General features: G+C 47.4%; 1 protein-coding gene across 5 annotated transcripts in view; it reads right to left on the bottom strand.

The window, feature by feature from the left end:
* The window catches only part of LOC119441296 (autophagy-related protein 16-1), a 445594-nt gene that overhangs the window by 375515 nt on the left and 51260 nt on the right, over positions 1-18819 (bottom strand). For all 5 annotated transcript variants that reach the window (XR_007465397.1, XM_049661133.1, XM_049661132.1 and 2 more), the window contains exons 6-7: positions 9359-9519; positions 8466-8537 (exon numbers count right to left, since the gene is read on the bottom strand). Coding sequence is in view for 4 of the 5 variants with exons in the window: in XM_049661133.1 (XP_049517090.1) it covers positions 8466-8537; positions 9359-9519 (233 nt within the window). In the remaining variant the exon portion in view is untranslated. The remainder of the gene's footprint in view (positions 1-8465; positions 8538-9358; positions 9520-18819) is intronic.

Below are 18819 nucleotides of genomic sequence, written 5' to 3'. Positions count from 1 at the left end.
ACATTTTCTTTTTTTTTTCTTTGCTTTCTTTGCAGCGCCACCCCTAAATTGATTAAAAGCAAGTGCCATGATTGACGACAGGCACAGGGTCAAATGTCTCCACGTTTACAGGCATTTGATGTGGTATAATAAGGCACAGGTTGGCAAGGACAGCTAGTGGGAATTACTCAATTTTGAACATCAGCGTGCAAATGCACAATGTTCTGGTATAATGGCTTACTAGTGGTTTGTAACATTTACAATGTAATTGCAATGTTCCAACACATCAAATTAAACCAACTTGCTAATAAATGCGTGTGCATATCATTATTCGATATGCAATTCAATATTTGAAGCTTAAGTATAAAAAATTTTGACATTTGCACACCCCTAAAAAAGGATAAAAATTGCGCGTTTTTTGAAAGCCAGCTTAGCCTTGACTCAATCCCAGCTCCCAGAACTGCGGCAGCGATCCGCACAAGATAATAAAAAAATAAAAGACATCACAGTGTTCCTTGCCAACCCTCACTGCAAGGGGAGCGGTCCACACCGGACACATCCATGGCTGAGAACCACTGTTTTAAGGGATGAGGTTTATGGAACTGCAATGTCTGTTTTTGATGAAGAGTTACGGATTTGGAAAGTTCGTGCTTCAATTTTTTTTTTTAATCTCACTAATTCTTCCCAAATTTCTAGGAAACTTCAAGCTCTGAATCAAAATTTTGCTTCCTACAGTCACTACAATTTATGTTTCTCTCTCAAATGCAACACATCTCATTCAAATCGGTCAAGGGGTTGTTTCATAAAAGCATTCCTGCCTTTTACATGTATTTGAATAGGCGACATCGGAGTTGGCCCTGAGCTAAAGCTTCCTTTTAACACTTCAAAAATATGTTTTCTTTTGTTGCTAAGCACATAAGCGAAAGTAATACACAATTATAGAGAAATCGTTTCATTTACTGGAATTGGAGGAATGGCCACTACAGGAGTCAAAATGGTTAAACTTGCACCATTCCAAGGAGTTAAAAGGAGCGGAATGGAGTGGAAAGAGAATGGAGGGCTTCACTCCACAACTTTGTACAAAAAATATTCCGGAGTGCCCCACTACGGCATGCTTCATAATCAGATTCTGGTTTTGGCACATCAGAATTTAATTTTAAACCGATGCAGGGGCCGGAGGCATCGAAGCACTGAGCGGCACGCAAGAAGACACTCTTTAGGGCAGTCGAGAAGCTTGGATGAATGATTCCAACAGGAAGTTGGTTCCGAAACCCGTCACAACAGTTTGCCTAGCTTGTTGCCCAAGTATGACGATCGGCCATTTAAATGGCGTACTGTAACAGACACGCGCGCCTCGGAGTACAAATGCGCTGATGGTGGCACCGCATGCCTTCATAGATCAGCTTTAGATATGTCAAACTATTCTGCGATCCCCCCTTCGAATTCTATATATCCGAGATTGACTGCATTATGCCAATGTAGGAGTCCTTGTTTGAGGTTTTGGTATATCAAGTTTGCTTCTTGCATCATATTTGACAGCCAAGACTTTTACAAGCCTGCGCAATTTCTAGTAGTATTATATGCCAATATATATGCCATGAGTGCTATGTGTGAAAATAATTGTTGTCATCTTTAAATATACAGCGAACCCCCATTAATTCGAACTCTTATAGCCAAAAATAATGGTTAAATTGAAATTTTTTACCACCTCAATGTCAACTGTATGTGTTTTGCTCCTCCTATCTCGAAAAATTCGAGTCCAGATATCTCGAAATCTCAACAGCAAAAATACTGATTAGCTGTGCAAACACAGTGAAAAAAAAAAATCTGAAAAAGTGGTTTCCAGTGCTTCTTGGCATTCACTGTAAACCTACTGTCCCTTGTTTAAAGGAAATCACGTTTCTAGGCAACAGAAGTATGAGGTGGCAAGGCTGATCATAAATGTGGGACACATTGCCACTTTTGGAGTCTCGTGAGTGAGCAATCTGTCAGCAATCCGTTGTCGTGCCTGTCCCTGTGTGCACTATTCCTCTGCGTAATTATGAACTATTTAGCACAAGTAATGTGCGCTTATTTATTATGGTAGTGACAGCTATGCCACCACGCATACAATCAATGTGGTTGCTTATAAATATCGTGCTTTATCTCGCATGGCAATAAGTGGTGTGGTCTCAGTCCTAGCTTATTTTTTTAGGCAATCCAGCTGTAAAAATGTTTTGTCACTTGACTATTACTTTCAATGAGTTGGACCATTTTGCATAAATACTAATAAATCAACTCAGGAGACTACTGTGGTGCTGAACCCACTGTGACAGCAGCATTCTCTCTCAGTGGATGCCACCATCTTATCACGAGCAACTCTTTTGCCAACACCATCTACATCAGCCACTGCTTTGAGACTGTCTAGAGCACAGTAGCTGGAACAAGTGTGAATGTTGCATGCGGTGGTTAGCACGTCCCAAGCACACATTGCTGCAGGGACACCAGTGCTAATTCCAGTGGCAGTGGTAGGCAAAGCTTTGTTTTAAAGAAGCCACGATACCAAATTATTGAGCTTGAATGCATCCAACAGCAAGATGGCAAAATCTGAGCACATTTGGTGCAGTAGAATATCTGTATTAAAGCTTTTTGCATCGCGGTTGAATTATAGTCTGTAGCAGTCTGACAACACTAACAGGTACAAAACACAGTGCATTCGCCTGGCTCCATAAAATAGGGCACCTTCCACCTTCCATTCATTTGGTGCCCCAAATACAGTTGCCAACCGATAATTCGGACTCGAAGGGGGCCACGAAAACATCTCAATAATTACGAGTGTGAAATACCCCATTTGCCAAAAAATAAATGACTTTATTTACCACAAGTGGCCAAAAAAAAGAATGGTGTGCCATATTATTGGATCGTCACTTTCAGAAACACCTTCAATTCCACGTAAAGCGCAAGACACATCAGCGTCAAGGAGCGACGACATTCTTGGCACAGTGGCTAGCACACTGTCTTACCACTGTGTGGAAACACTGCTGCCTGTCAATGCGTCCGGTGCTATGCACGTGAATTATCGTCAAAATGAAAGTATGGTTGGAATTTATCATTCAAGAATGCGGCCCAAGTCTGTCAGCGTGTGTTACTGCGCACACATATTCTAGCCTTTGGCCTAGACATTCCGTGGCCTTGATTTTCTAGCAATGTCTTTCATGCTATTCCTTCTGATGCTTTTTTGCACTTCGTCAGTGGTCAGAGTGACGCTCCTCAAGCGTTATCAACGGAATCATCTGGCCATGAACGGTGGATGATAAGAGTGACATAAAATTGAGCGAAAGGTGCCACTACAAAATCACGATCTGTATCTCGACCATTGTCTTGCTGTAGCTAGAGATATACAAAAGTAGTCAATGCATGCACCCAATTCTCATTGGCGACTACTAGATTGACTAGGCATTGCTAGTTTTGGTATCACAGAACGGCCGGCAACGTGGCCGATGACCATGCCGGCAATGTCTCAAAACGAAAATATAGCTATCTCTGCTTGACTGGGTGGCCACATTAGCATATGGTTGTGCAGTCAGAGTTGAAATCAACGTAAGATGCGTTGTAAGGTGTCCGAAATTCGACTGTCTGTATACATTAAGTCTATGGGGCTAGTGGCAGTGCCAAGAGGTTGTTCGAATAATCAAGCATGTCCGAATTATCAGTGTTCAAATAATCAGTCGTTGACTGTACCCCGACAAGAGAAAGACTATGAACAAACACCTTCAGCCTTTATGCTTGCTGCTTTGGGATGCATGTGAGATTCTCTTCCTGGGAGGCAGTACTGATAGGCACGCTGCAGAACAGTGCATGTTCCGGGATTTTCTAAAATTGCTCAAACTTTTTGGCGTGCTGAGAATTTCATTGGCTATCATGTGACTGTGCCAGACTATAACGCTTGATTCCTTGTTCCCCCTCCATTTTTTCTTTCCATTTTCTTTTCTTTTCTAAGGTGTATCAATGTTACCTCTCTGCTGGTAAGCTAACTGCACATCATTCTTTTTGCAGCAATTAATATCAATCAATAAATCTGTGTGCTCAATACACACGGCATACCTGTGGTTCTCTTTTCACATGTGTGTCCTGGCAGTCAGCCCTAGATAGTTTCTGCAGGTGTTCGCTGATTTATGCTGTTTTTCTTGCGCAAATGAAATAATTATAATGTCCTTGCTGCGCCGCTGTGTGCCAGAGCATGCGAAGCATGGAGAATCCAGCATGGTGCACACATGGTTTTGGAGCAGACGACGCAACGGTTCACAACCCTTGCCAAGGTGACAGTTGTTAGTGGGAGGGCCTTAGAGGCAGTGATTTCAAATTGAAATTTTGGGTTAAAATGCATGATTTTTTTTTATACATATATGACCATATTGGCCCCTGTGCTCTCAGTTACAATGATAAACTGAGACTAGTTTGATGACCATGTCATGGCCCCTTTAAGAGCGTAAGCGCTCGTTTGGTTACATCCTCCGCACATTTTTGCAGACATTGGCACATTTTCCCACGTAACACCTAATGTGCTGCAACAAAAAAGCTGTAGCATTTCTATTATAAAACCATTGAATATCATTCACTAGTCTATTAGCAGGTCTGCATGCTTTGGAAATACCTGTGAATCAACCATATACCGTAAAATTCCGAGCAAGCGCCCCCACCCGTGCAAGAGCCCCCCCCCCTAACTTCACTGCTAATTTCAAATTTCCGCGCCGTTCCGGGAAAGCGCCCCCCCCCCCCCCCCCCCCCGCTCCGCACCAACACTGGCCTGCCACATCCAGTCCACGAAAATGATGGCAAATTCGGCAAATCGCACCGGTGCGCATCGGGCGCCCGGATGAGCCATTTCATCGAATCATGGTCGTACCCGGGCGTCCCAGTGGGCACGCGAGTGCATCGGGGCGAACTGCGGCTGGCGGTCGGTAGTTCACGGACCGCCGGCCGACGGCGAGATCTGCCTCTCGCACGGCACAAAGGAGTTCCCTGCGGCACAGTGACGTGACCACTCGGTGACTGATAGTGGTCGCGGCTACGCTCTGGCATCGCCGGCAGCTTCACCGCTGCTAATCACTCGTCACCGATATCGTCGCTAGGCCTTTTTCAGTTCACTTCGAATCTGTAGCAGACGGCGCTTCAGAACGAACCGCCGACGCTCCCAAGCAGCAATGTTTTGTTACCGTCGTTGCCGCTTTACCCTCTCCTCACAATAATTTCACACGATGAAGAAAACATGCTGATATTTGCGGCGCCACCAGCTGCGATGCAAGCATGGCCGAGCCGCGGTTCGCTGTCCGCCGTCGGTAGCCATGCACTGCAGCTGAGCTTCACTTGTATCGGAACTATCATTAGTGCTAAACGTTTCACCGTGGACATGGTTTTTAATAAAGTGAACATTACGCGTCAATTTACTCTCGCGGACATAATTTTGCCTGGAATAGACGCTGCATAACCAATGTTCGCGTCGCCGGTCGCGGCGACGCGCCGGTGCAGCGTCGATGCGCTTTCTGTAGTTCTTTTGGTGGTTTTGAGTAACGGTGGTGTTGAGAGTGATAAACACCACTAACAAATCTTTGGCTTAATAAAGTTCATGTTCAATAAAATTTTAATGCTATTCCAACTGCACTTCTTTTTTTTTTTTTTTTTGCGGGAAAATTTTGTCGTGGCCATCTTGAATTTTGGTGCCGTTCCGGGATAGCGCCCCCCCTAACTTTGCCGGTAATTTCGACTTGCTCGAGGGGGGGCACTTGCTCGGAATTTTACGGTACACGCAGCTGTTGTGCCATGCTTCACTGCTCTGATTATCGTAGCAATGCAAGTTAACCCACAACATACATGACAAGAAGATTATTAGGACTCCTTCCACAATTTCGTCAAGTCAGTGGTTATCTGGAATTGCTCAATGTCTATGGTAATGCCTGCTACTCCACAGAACCAATATAAATTGGTGATTGACACTCAAATGCATTAGGGTGTCAGGCTCAATTTTTCCGACATGATCTACATGTGCAATTTCACAAATGTGGTATAAACGTCCTAATAACAACAACAACACAAATGTGGTGGCTGTGAGCAAAGATGCAGGCTGTCTTCCAAATCCCCAATTTTTGATGGCAAGGCATCCCCAGTGCCCCTCAGCAGCTGTGAAGCAATCTTTGTCGACTGAGCACCAAACTGCAGCTCCCAGTCACCAACACACGATGAAACAGCATTGGTTAGGCCTAGTGACCTAATCAGTGTGCCAATGACAAAAATTCACCACTGGCCTACGTTAGCCATCACTCAGTCATCAGTCAGGCCAAAGAACATGCATATAGGTGAGACTAATGGTTGCAGAACTGTTCACATTGTTGGATGATCGGCCAGCAAATACTGTATTCACTCAATTCTAATGAGCACTAAATTTTAACACACTCTGATTTTCATACTTTATAAATTATAAGTGCAATGCCCTTGAGTTCACCAGTTTTCTTTTTTTTGTGTGTGGCAGTATCAGAGAAAGTAGGGCGATTTGTCACGATTCGGAAAGTGCAACGTTATTGCTCCTGAGCCATAGTTGACCAGGCAGCACACTATCAGATGCTCAGATGCCTGTCAGATGTCCCTATCAGATGCCTCCGTATCCCTATTAACAGCCCCAGAGTATCTCATGTTTGGTGCCGCCTATGGCATTTGAGATATACTGCATTGATACACCTTGCAGACCACGACAGGCCAACGAACTTGACGAGCGACCACAAAGCTACCGTGACTCTTTTTCAGCTGGGGTGCTAGTATTTTGGACAGTTGTCGAAATCGGCTAATCAGAGAAGACAAAGCCACCCTGTGAGCCAATCAGAAATGATTAGGCGTATAACAATCGCAACAACATGGCAGAATTTTACAATATCCAAAAATAGCCCCTTTGCAGTGACATGTGCATCGGATTACAAAAATTTGTTATGGTTTCACCCAATGAACATGCAATTTCGTGATAAATTTTTCAAGAAACAAACTCAGTCTTCTTCTGCACTAGCTGGAATGAATAAAGAAAGTTAGCATGCAAGCAGACAGCTTTGAACTGAACTTGGGCAACATGGCCAGCATCGCACAGCCGGAGTTGCAAGTGACAGTGTGCAACACAAATCAGGCTGGGCAATCACCATTGTGCCAGCTCACGTGCCCCAGTGAACACGGATTGGCCTTGACTGCCACAATATCTTACGTATAAATATTATTTCACTGAAGGAACAACACTGAGTAAAAATGTTTAAACAAGTTTTCTATGCTACTGCCTATGTCAAAACGATCTTTTTTTCACTCAACTTTTTTTCTTTTACTGCCAGATTATGCGGATGTTTTTGTGGTCCCCTCTACATGCAAAAAAATCGGCTGTCAAGCGATTGTATTTGCAAAGGTATTTCCTGAAAGTAGCAGTGAGCGAGGTTATCAAGCAGATTCATCGAATATCTTCATAAATTAAAGTGGAGAGGTTTTGGGTTATGGAGTATTGATTTTGCTTTGAGAACAATGTGCATTAGAAGCTCTTTGAGCATTGTTAGGAAATATAGACTCTACATTTAAATGCCAGCTCCCACAGTTGGTACAGGAGGAGGAAAAAGATTTCAGTATAAGGGAATCATAACTTGCCAGTGGATCAGTGCCAGAGGCAATATTCTCAGACAAACAGATTCAGAGAAATCCCTTTCAGTGTGTGTTGATTAGATTAAGCATTAAGCAGCAGACAGGATTTGCATTGTTCCAATAAAGTGTCAGGCTGATTTTTACAACAAGCAAAAGTGAAAGTCCCAATAGTGACTGAACAAAAATATTGGCCCAGTAGATCTTGTGGGAAAGGATGGACTTCCATTGCTTCAGTGAGATGTGCCAGTATCTAACTCATCTCATCTAACTTTCTCAGCCAAGGAGAGCACATGCAGAAGTACACGGCAGTGGCTTCGTGTACCCCAACTCGAAGCCCAGTGACACCAGAGTCCACAGCACTGAAGTGCTTGCCTTCCTCATTGCCTGCTCAGTGTCTCAATAGGCAGTAAAAATGCATTGCTCGTTTTGTTTTCACTGTGTGGATTGTGCTCTGCAGCCAGGTGCCAGTGGCATGCCCTAGGTGCACTGGACCTGCCTATTGCCCCAGTTAGGAGCAGCTAGACCGAGCAGCCCCTTGTGTCACCGATTCACGTGCAGTGTCTTCAGGGGCAAAGAGCCGCAGCACGATAGTGCAATATTTAGGCTCTGAATGAGTGAACGAGTTCTGTTGCTCCCAGATAATGAGAACAGAGTTCATAGAACCTTGCTGGCAGTTTTTAGTGCCATAATAGACAAACCTGCTGTGGAACACATCCAGACACTGAGCTGCTCATGTAGTTACGAAAGAACACTTTTGACAATCTCTGAAGCGGAGCTGATGGTGTAGCAGAAGTCTAGAGGTTGTGCCCCTAGACCAATGCTCCAAGCAGCATGCAGGTGACACCTACCTGTCATTGGGCACCACAACCGGCTCCCTGGCGGCATCCTCCAGGTCACGCTTCACCTGAGCCTGCTTCAGCCTGCACAGAGTGTGAACCATAAATGGCAGTGGTTTCATCCCTCTAATGCACATAAACAACATTCGACAGTATTTGTGCACCACTTGATGCCAGTCCAATTTTATTTTACTGCCCTAGTTCAGTTGTGTAGAAGAGCACCTTGGAGTGCCATGAAGAAAGCTGTGCTTGCTTTTTTTTATTGCTCCAACCAAAGATGGAATGAAACTGCAGTTACACACAGTGAGACACCTGTTGCTTAGGTGGGGAGGGAAAAAAATTCACCGATGATTACGATACTCCCTAATGTGAAATATGAGCAAGCTCCATACGTGTTTTCATTTCGTGATATATTGGCTGGCGTGGACAATCTGTCTCGTGCGGCACGTTGCAAACGGAACGAAGCATGGCATCACTGCCTCGCTAATCAGGCTATTCCGAGAAGCAGCGCGAGGGTGACGCGTTGGTGCAATTCACAGCAGCCACCGCAGACAGACCTCCGCTCATGCAGTGCTTTGTTTCCATATATGGTTTCGGTGGACATGCTCGCCGCATGCCTTATCATTGGCGTCATCAGTGAACAGATGACGCACACTACTCTGGTGCTATCTCGTAGCAGTCTTCACCACAGAACCCATCTAGCAGGGCACTACGGTTTTCTTCTCACGCTTTCACCCTCCTCCAGTTTCCTCCTGGCGCTCTCTTCGCTATCGCCATCTTTCATCTCCCGCTGCGCTCCACATTGGCTCTTTATTCTTTGCCGTGCTCGTTCACTCGGTTACGCCGAGGACGTCGACGCTCGCCGGAGGAACGGGCGCCTAAGAGCTGCGCTCTAAAACACTCACCGCAGCATGCGCTCGTTCTCAGCGTTGAGCTTGTCGGCATCCCGTGACTTGAGTGCCATCCAGCGCTTGATGAGGTCCTGGTGATCCCGCTCGAGGGTGCTGAAGTTGCGCTCCAGGCTGTTGTATGCCAGCTGCAGGGCTTCGTGCTCGTCCCGCAAGAGCTGCACACCACAGAGACAAACAGGGGCATCCTCATAAAGCCAGACTATCAAAGCAATGCTTTTATTCAGTAGGTGGATTTATTGCTGGGAAAAAAATTAAGGCTGTCATTGTCTTTTTTGAATTTAGAGCTAAAACATAAGTTTAAAAATTACATTCTGGGATTTTACGTGGCAAAACCACTACAGTGAAATCTCGCTGATAAGATCTTCATGGGAACAGGAAAATAAAACATATCATCCAAAAATCGTATCATTATCCAACCAAATTGTATTACAGTAGAACCCCGCTGTTACGTTTTTCACGGGACCGTAAAAAAAAAGCGTAAGAGCCGGGAAACAGGAAAAATTGAGAAATGGGAGTAGTGTTGAACTGCACACAATATTATTTTAATTCTTACGTGCGACAAAAAGTAGTTTCGCCCGACAGCCGAAGTATCGATTGCGATGAGCTATACAAAGTAAGAATAGTAGTTTTATCATCTGTATAAACTTGTAAACATTCGGTTATTAACTAATTAACAAACATGGTGTCAGCGCCCACAGGCAAACATGAACACATCACACTCGATGAGCACGGACACGCGCAGTTAAGCGCCGCTGGGGAAGCGAGCGAAGTGACCTTCGTGCTGTTGTCTAGCGCTTCAACGCAAACTGAGCGCCGAGAACACGCAGCACGCACAAAGCCATGAGCCGCCGACGCACCTACACTGCGTAGAATCTGCCCCCACGCAGATCGCTTTCAAGATACGGCCCGCGGGACCGCGCGCGCAGTATGATGCCAGAGCACAACGCTGCCCGCTACCCCTCCCCCCCCCCCCCCTCGCTCCCTCGCTGGTGCCTCGAGCGCAACGGAAAGAGGCGCGCTTCCTCCCTGCTTTTCTTTCGCGCGCGAGACGCGGTCGTCGGCTCCCCTCGCACGCTTTCACTCGCACATTCAACATACGGCCGCGCGGCTTCCCTCGCAAGCTTTCACTCGCACATACAGCATACGGCGCGCGACGACGTATGCTGTATGTGCGAGTGAAAGCGTGCGAGGGGAGCCGACGGCTGCGTCTCGCGCGCGAGAGAAAGGATACGGCGCGCGGCGACGGCGCTATCGCCCTTGGACTTTATACGGAACATCTATGAGCCAAAACCAATTTTAGGGCCGCAACGCGTCATAGACACCATCTTTAGATAGCAAAAGCGGATATCAAAGGCCATACTTTTGCTGGCGGAAACCGAAAATACGTAATAAATGTCGCCCCCAGCACTTTGGGCGGCCAATGCCATCGTCAAGCAACCAAGCCAAGCGACATGAAAAGTCAAAATGGCCGCTCGAGCCGGCGCGGTGTGGCAGTTCGCAACGTATGATGCGGGAACGGTCCCACAGTTGCGACGTAACAGCGGGGTTACCAATGCATTGGGTTCTATGGGAGCTGTGCCGGGACCGGCCGAAAACGACGTAACAGCCGGGAAAACGCAATACCCGGGAACGTAACAGAGGGGTTCTACTGTATTGGGAAAAGAAAGAAAAATGTACAATCCTAAAAACGTATTACGCAGAATTGTACCAACAAGGTTCCACTGTATTTGCTTATGAGGCATGCCACAATGGGGCACTTCAGATTATTTTGACCACCTGTAGTTCTTTTGAGTGCACACCGTGCATTGCAAAGAACCGTACTGTGCATTGGTACATGGGGGAACATAAGTAATGGTACGTCACTGTTACATCATGGATGGCAATGTTTTTTTGTACTTGGTCTGTTATAGCAGAGAGAACTTGATTTGTTGAGCCACCTGCACTGTTGTCCTTCACTGCCAATAACTACAGCAGAGTTGATGCTGTCAAAATCTATGATGTTACAGCAAGCTGGTGTAAGAACTTCAGGATGATGTCGCCACCCGTATTCTACCGCTTCCATCTTACAAAGGCAGCTTCTGTCCTCTATGACGCCAGGGAGAAAAAGTATCCACAAAAGATGCACTGTCGCTGGTCATCCTTGCTTGAGCCCCCTGCTCTGTGAATGAGCTAAACTACACATGACGAGAAGTGGGCCAACCCCTTAACTTCCCTCATTTGTCGAGTGGACGTCCCTCCACTCTGTGCTTAGTTCATTTAACTTGGATCAATAAGCACCGTTTCAGTGCAAGCCATCGCTTAGCCCATACCTGCCACGGCTGTGGCTTACTTACAATAGAGATTGGTGAAACCCTACAGAGGGTGGCCAGGGCTTGCCCTTCGTGTTAGCTGCAGACAAAGCATGCCCAGCTCATCCAGCAGTCGTAAGCTCCAATGCTGGTTGAGAAAATGGGGGAAAGTTAGCTGCAGACAAAGCATGCCCAGCTCATCCAGCAGTCGTAAGCTCCAATGCTGGTTGAGAAAATGGGGGAAAGCCTCTGCCGTTCATAAGTTGGCACGATATGATCTATCCACGAAGACGTCGCTGTTGGCTCCAACCACGCGAGTACGAAGGTTACATTTCTCCACGCGCGTTGCTACTACGGCCACAGAAACAAACGCGAAAGAGGCACGTGGAACGATGGGCGAAAAAAGGATGAGACGTGCCTCCGTTGCTAGGCGACACTTGTTTGGACGGAGCATCCGCTCGCAAAACCTGATGCGTCATCGCCTCAGCTAGTGTCCGAATGGTCCTGCGCGTGACAATCGCCACATGGGGACCTTCTCAGGAAGAACAGCTCGCCTGTCTATTCAGCTGACACACTGTTACCTTGCGTCGGAACAAAAAAGCGCGAGTCGAGAGAGAAAGTCTTTTGCGATGATGCCCGGCCCGATGCGCGCCTTCTCGCCTTGCTGGTCCCACTGCTCTACTGAGCTGCGCTGCAGGAATATCCATCCACGCGGGGCCTTCGGGCACACTGCGTCGCTGTAGAGCTCAAGGGCGATGTCCTAAACCAGAGACGGACCCACTGCAATGCGCGTCGACGTGTCATCTGCCATGCTTAGGGTTGGCTGGTAAGGAAAAGGCGTGTGCAAAAGAACCTGTGTGCACGCGTGGGCGACAGACATTTACCTTGTGGAATGCCGCTGTCACCGACTCGCGTGATCGTCGCGCTGCTTTCAAGTCTTTTTCGGAACTCGTGCAGTGATTATCGTGGGCGATTGGCCTTTCGAGAGGCGGTCGCCTCGCTTTCCGGGTGGCCAATGCTGCGTGCCAGCATACTTTTTTTTTTCCTCAGGCGCCGTCTCATGTTTTCCGAACCCATGCGCCGCAGAATCCGCTTTCTGCACCTTCTCGTCTGCTAGCCTCCTGTATTGGCTGCCGTGACTGGATAAACAGTAATCTAAGAATCCCCAGATTTTTTGGAATATTAGTTCGTAGTCTGAGGCGTTGTTTACATGACACAGAAACTGAATAACGATTGTTATTCTGAAAAGTTCGGTATTCTTAAGTTCGTAGTATAATCAAACCCACTTATAACGATACCAGTTTTAACAATATATTGGTTATAACAATGAGAAGCTGCTGCACCATCAACTTTTGTATGTTTTCTATGGTGAAATAACCCGCTTATTACAATGCTCCCATACCGCATTATCGATTATAACAAAGAAGTCTGGCTACTGGGTGTCCGTGCCGAAAGTGAATGGTGCACGCGACATCCCTCAGGCGCGCAAAGTACGCAGTGGCTTGCAGAAAACCACGCCCACTCCCTCCTGCGCTGCCTTCGCGCTTTCCTCATTTCGCGTGGGAGCTTGAGTCGCCAGTTCCCCTCGCGCTCGGTCGCAAGATACGCACTGAGTGCCGCAGCTAAACGTCGCTTCCCCTCAAGTCGCCCCTCGGCCTTCCGCACGACGAGAGTCTTGGCGTTTGTTCTCCACTGTACATTCGCTCTCCGTGAAAGCACACGTCTCTCGCGCGCTTTCATTCGCACATACAGCATACGGCATACAGCTTTTTTTTTTTTTTTCAACAGTGAGAGTGTGGGCGTGAGCGTGGAGACCAGCGGCGAAAAGCGAAACAAAAAGGAGGAGAAGGGTGGGAGACTTAGGAGGAAGGAGGGTGCGTGTTTCGATCACTATAGCAGCGTCCAATCAGGGTGTGCGGAGTTCGGGGTAGAACGGTAGCGCACTCCTTTTTTTTTCGTTTTTTTTTTTTTCCAGGAGTAGGAGCATGGGCATGCGCGTGGAGACCAGTCTCCAGACGAAAATAACAGCGTCCTTTGTGTTGCATGTGTGTGTGGGTGAAATATGTAATAAATTGTGTTTGAAAGGTGTGTTTGCCCATTTGGCATAAGCAAAAGACGAAAAAAGCATGCTCTGGTTATAACACGGTACCGCTTATAACGCGGATTTTTACAACTCCCACGACTTACGTTATAAGCGGTCTACACTGTAGTTTTATTTCGAGCACATCACCCAAATATATCTATTTGGCTGCTTCTCAGTTAAGGTGCTTCCAACACCACGCAGAGGAATTGACTGAGTACTGGTAGCATTGCATTCTGGTTCGGCTCCCCCAAAGCTCGCCTAAGCTGCGTCGGACGTATAAAAATGTGCATGTTCTTAGGAATGCTGTAACTCCGGAGGATGTGGGCTCTGTTCACAAGAAAAGACCAAAGTTCTGCCTTAACCCTGAGGTTCCTGTACATGAACTTCTGGCTCTGAGCCACCACGTCTCCTTGAGAGCTGAAGAACAGGACCGCGAGCGTTGCCTTCTGGAGGGTGCGGACTCAATCCTGAGGAACACATACCAAGCCCGGCAGACGAGTGTGATGGAAAGAACTGTGTCCTTCTTCAATAACAACGAGCTGCTCCTTCTGCAGTCGGATAAGGAAGGAGGCTTTGTTGTGTTACCTCAGTGCCTTTTCTTGGAAAAGGTCGCCAGTGCTATTGAGAAGAACTTTGTCCCTTCAACAGCAAAGCCTGCCAAGGTAAAAAGACGTGCCGTGTCTCTATGCAGGGAACTGAATTTCGGCAAACTTGCAAAGTGCATTAGTGATTGCAAAGGCAATACCTTAGAAATGTTCTTCACAGTAAAGCCACATAAGCCTGAGAGGCCGTTTCGGTCTATAGTGACTGAGAAGGACACGTGGCAGCTACAGGTTAGTCACTTCTTGCTCAAGCACGTAAATGAGCTTAGCTATGATGACCCGTTTGCCACAAAAAATTCAGGTGTGGTAACCTATTTCTTGAGTAGCAAAAGTGGTTTTAGCTATGCTTTTAGCATAGATGTTGAGGACTTAATTTACTCTGTTCCTCACAATGAACTTCTTCACTGCGTCAGAGATTGTATTGAGCATAATGGTAGTAGTGGTTTCATGAATTCTTGTGGTTTATCGATTGACAATTTTTTGACGCTGCTCGAATTTTACCTAAGTAGCACACTTGTTTCTTTTAACGATGTGCTATATGTGCAGCGCGAGGGTATTTGCACTGAGTCGTGTGTAGCTCGTGTCCTATGTAACATTTCTCTCTCATGTATTGACCAAGTACTTGCTAGCAATTTTGACACAGAATTATGTCCTAGACTATTTAGATACGTGGATGATTTTCTTGTACTTCTAAAGCCGTCTAACCCATTGCCGTTTGTGACGATGTGAATCACATATTACAGTGGAATCTTGATGATACGATCACGGCTAATACGAATTTCCGGATGATACGAATTTTTCTGAGGTCACGGCCGAGCCCCATTACTTTGCAACGTACTAGAGAACGGTTGTTATGAATCGATTTTCGACCCACGTCGGTTGATATGAATAAACGCCGCCCCACCGACAGCTGCAAAAGAGAACAACGCGCAGTCACGCGCGTTTTCCCTTTCTCTTTTGGTGCGGAGGCGCGGAAGCTGCGACTGGGCGCGAAAAGTTTGAAGTGGTGGTGCTTTTGTTGCTTTTGTGCTTTTATTTTTCTCTTCGCTCGCTGCGGCGGCCGCGCGTGGGGAAGGTTTTGCTGTCTATCCCTTCAACGGAAACTGAGCGGCGTAAGCACAGCGCATACAAAGGTCAGAGCCGCGTGGAAATCGCTTTCAAGATACGGTGCGCGCGACAATACCGACCGCCGGCACAAGCGCAAAGTACAAGAACGCATTTGTTGGCAGAGTAGGAGCCGCCCCCCCCCCCCCCAACTCCCTCCCTCCCGCGCTACCTTCCCGCTTTGTTCCTTTCGCGTGGGGAGATTGCGTCGCCAGTTACCCTTGCGCTCGGTTGCAAGATACGCATTTGGCGCCTCAGCACAGTGTCGCCCCCCCTCCCCCCTCTCTCCTATACCCCCACGGCCTTTCGCGCAATGGAAGTCGCATTTGCTCTCCGCTGTGCGTTCGCTGTCCGTGGAGGCGCGCGTCCCCCGCACGCTTTAGCTCGCACATACGGCGCGCGGTGACGACTTTATCGCCCTTGGACTCATGCTCCACGTCTCATGCTACTCCTCCGCATCGCCCTCGTTGATCTCCTCTCCCATCGGTGGGGGCACCTCGTGCTCGCTACCGCCCTTGTCGGCAACATTTTCCTGCGGAAGCCGCAATTTCGTCTCAAGCAGCTGCACTGTAAGCGGTATGCGTATACAAGGACTTCTATGGGAGGGTAAACGGGAGTCGGAAAAGGCCACGTTGTAGCCAGTTCTGCACTATAAACGGTTACGTTATAAGTGGTCTACACTGTAAATGCTTTTTACGTACGTTTGCCTGAGTGAGTTCACCTCGGCTCTTTAATTTAGCTAGTTTTAATTGTGTTTCGATGATATGAATTTCGGCTAATACGAATTTTTTTCGTGACCCCGTGAGATTCGTATCATCGAGATTCCACTGTATCTGTTTCCAGACAGCATGGAAAAGGCTTAAGCTTTACGCATGAGCTTCCGCTTGACAATCAGTTGCAGTTTTTAGACATTAACCTGCTACTAAACACTACTCATACGTGCTGGAGGTACAGCCCCGGCGCCACTAAGGACCTTTTGCCTCATGATTCCACGCACTTAAAAACAGTGAAAAGAGCTATCGCGAGACTGTGTCTAAGGTCTGCCATAAAGAAATCTTGCGAGCACACAATGGACGACAGTTTTCAGCTATAGATTTCAAGGTTGGTTGCAGCCGGGTTTACTTCGGCGGTCATAACCAGTGTGGCTGAATCTTTGCTCCAGAAAGAGAAAGGGTGCAGCAGACAGCCTGAGGTCATGCAGAAGAAGAGACCACTGGTTTTACCTTACATGCACAATATCGCCCACAATTTGAAAAAGTTGCTAAGAGGCATGACGTTCCAATGGTTCTGTTGGCCCCGAACAAGTTGTCTAAGCTTTGCGCCCGCATTTCTTCTCAAAAGGTCAAGCTCCTGTGCAGAAAGAAGCACGCCAGTAAGCCGGTACTGATGGTGGGCGTCAAATACGAAATTCCGTTGAGCTGTGGCAAGTCGTATACAGTGTAGACCGCTTATAACGTAAGTCGCCGGAGTCGCGAATATCCGCACTATAAGCGGTACCGCACTATAACCAAAGCAACAATTTTCAAGGCCCGCACATATGCAAAACATGTGCACCGAGCCGCCACGTGTATGTGACAATCGAGGAATGTGACTAGAACGTTTGCATTCAATTTACAGTCGAATCTCGTTAATTCGAACCAAATCACGCAGCGGCGCCTTCGACCAGCATTGCTCACCGCGATAGAGTAAAAGCTTAGGAGTGACCCCTCAATGTCGCGCGCAAACAAAACAAAAAAGAAAAAAAAAAAGCGGCGGATATGTCACCCTCTGTCAAATGGCAAGGTCGCCGATTCTGCGATGCGCCGAAACATGCGTGTGCGTGCCGACGTCTCAGCCACCCTACCGTAGCCACGCGTAGAAAATGGCAGTGAACCCTTCTTTCTCCTTTATGCTTCCTCTACTTTCTAGTCACATGTCGACCTTGCACGCTGCGGCTACAGTGCAGAGGGAAGCAGCGGCGCTGTCCCAGGCCCCACGCCAGCAAACGCCTGCTTCCCGATAACGGCAGAAAATGAAACTTCGGGGAGCTGGCACCGGGCCGGCTAGAGCAGCGGCGGGCATGCACGGTGACAAGTCGAAAGTGAGGGAGCTACGAGGGAGGGCGAGGGGAGCCACCGAAGCGGCGGAGTTGCCGAGGCGAAATCTGCTTCCCTGCCGCCCTCCTCCCTCACATTCCACGGCCTCCGCGTGTGCCCTTCGCCGTGCTCTGCCGGCGCCGCCCGCTCCCTGAAGTTTCGTTTACTGCCGTTATCGTGAAGCGAGCGTTGGCCGGCGTTGGCAGTTTCGTGGCCCTCGCTCGCTATGCGCGCCGTGATATTTCACGACTCACACTCAAGATTCTGGTTTCAGCCTCACTGGCTGTTCGTTTGCACCACGTGCCCTTCTCCTCCACTTCGTCTCTCTTTCTTACTCGAGCACTCCTTGGGGCGCCCATTTGTGGGGAGCGTTCGCAGTCTCCGATGACTTCCGTACTCCCAGGCAGCCGCACTGTAACCGGTATTTCGTTTCCCGCAACTGCACTATAAGCGATACTATACATGGAGTGCTATGGGAAAATTAACGGGAGTCTGAAAAGACTGCACTATATCTGGTCCTGCACTATAAGCGGTTACGTTATAAGTGGTCTATACTGTATGTAAAAGCCAAACAGGCTGCTGTGTTAATGACCGCCTAAGGGAGCATGTTTTATCGATTAAAAATGGTGTGGGTTCACACCTGCCGTTCCATTGTGCCTCACATGGCTGTGCTCCCTGGTTTGTTGACACGTGCGTGATAGGAAGAAGCTGAGAAGTGTTAGCACATGAATTGCTCGAGGCGTATCACATAAGGAAGAAGGGTGATGGTTGTATCAGTGTGCCTTCTGTTTCCCTCTACAACAGTGAATCTTCGTTTTTAGATAGCGCAGTGAGGTAGCTTGCGACATGTGCTGCGCTATGTCCTTGTGTGCATATTTCTGGAAATAGATGTATCTGGGTGATGTGCTGGAAATAAAACTAGTTAAAAGTATGACGCCCTATCCTGTCTCCTACTTGGTTTCCTTCTTCGCTTCCTTGTGCCACAATTAATTCGTTAAGCATTGGTTTTTTGTTGTCTTGATACCTTTAATAATTCGACATTCGGTTATTTGGACATTTTTTCGGTCCCGTGAAATCCGATTTAATGAGGTTTTACTATAGCAGTGCCATTCTAGAACGCCAACACCCGCGACTTGTTACATATGATCAGAGCGTGCAGGAAGCAGAGTTAAACAGTTAAATGAGTCAACACAATCAGCAGCCAGATGGAGGAAGGGGGATAGTTGTTCGCACAACAGCTCTGCCGTCTCCTTCTTTTGATTTTTTTCAAGCAACCCTGTTATAACAATTATCGGTTGTAACA

This window comes from Dermacentor silvarum, chromosome 2, assembly GCF_013339745.2.
Source record: "Dermacentor silvarum isolate Dsil-2018 chromosome 2, BIME_Dsil_1.4, whole genome shotgun sequence".
NCBI classification, from domain to species: Eukaryota; Metazoa; Arthropoda; class Arachnida; order Ixodida; family Ixodidae; genus Dermacentor; species Dermacentor silvarum.
The sequence above is the reverse complement of the archived record's forward strand: the minus strand, read 5'-3'. Positions and strand labels throughout refer to the sequence as shown.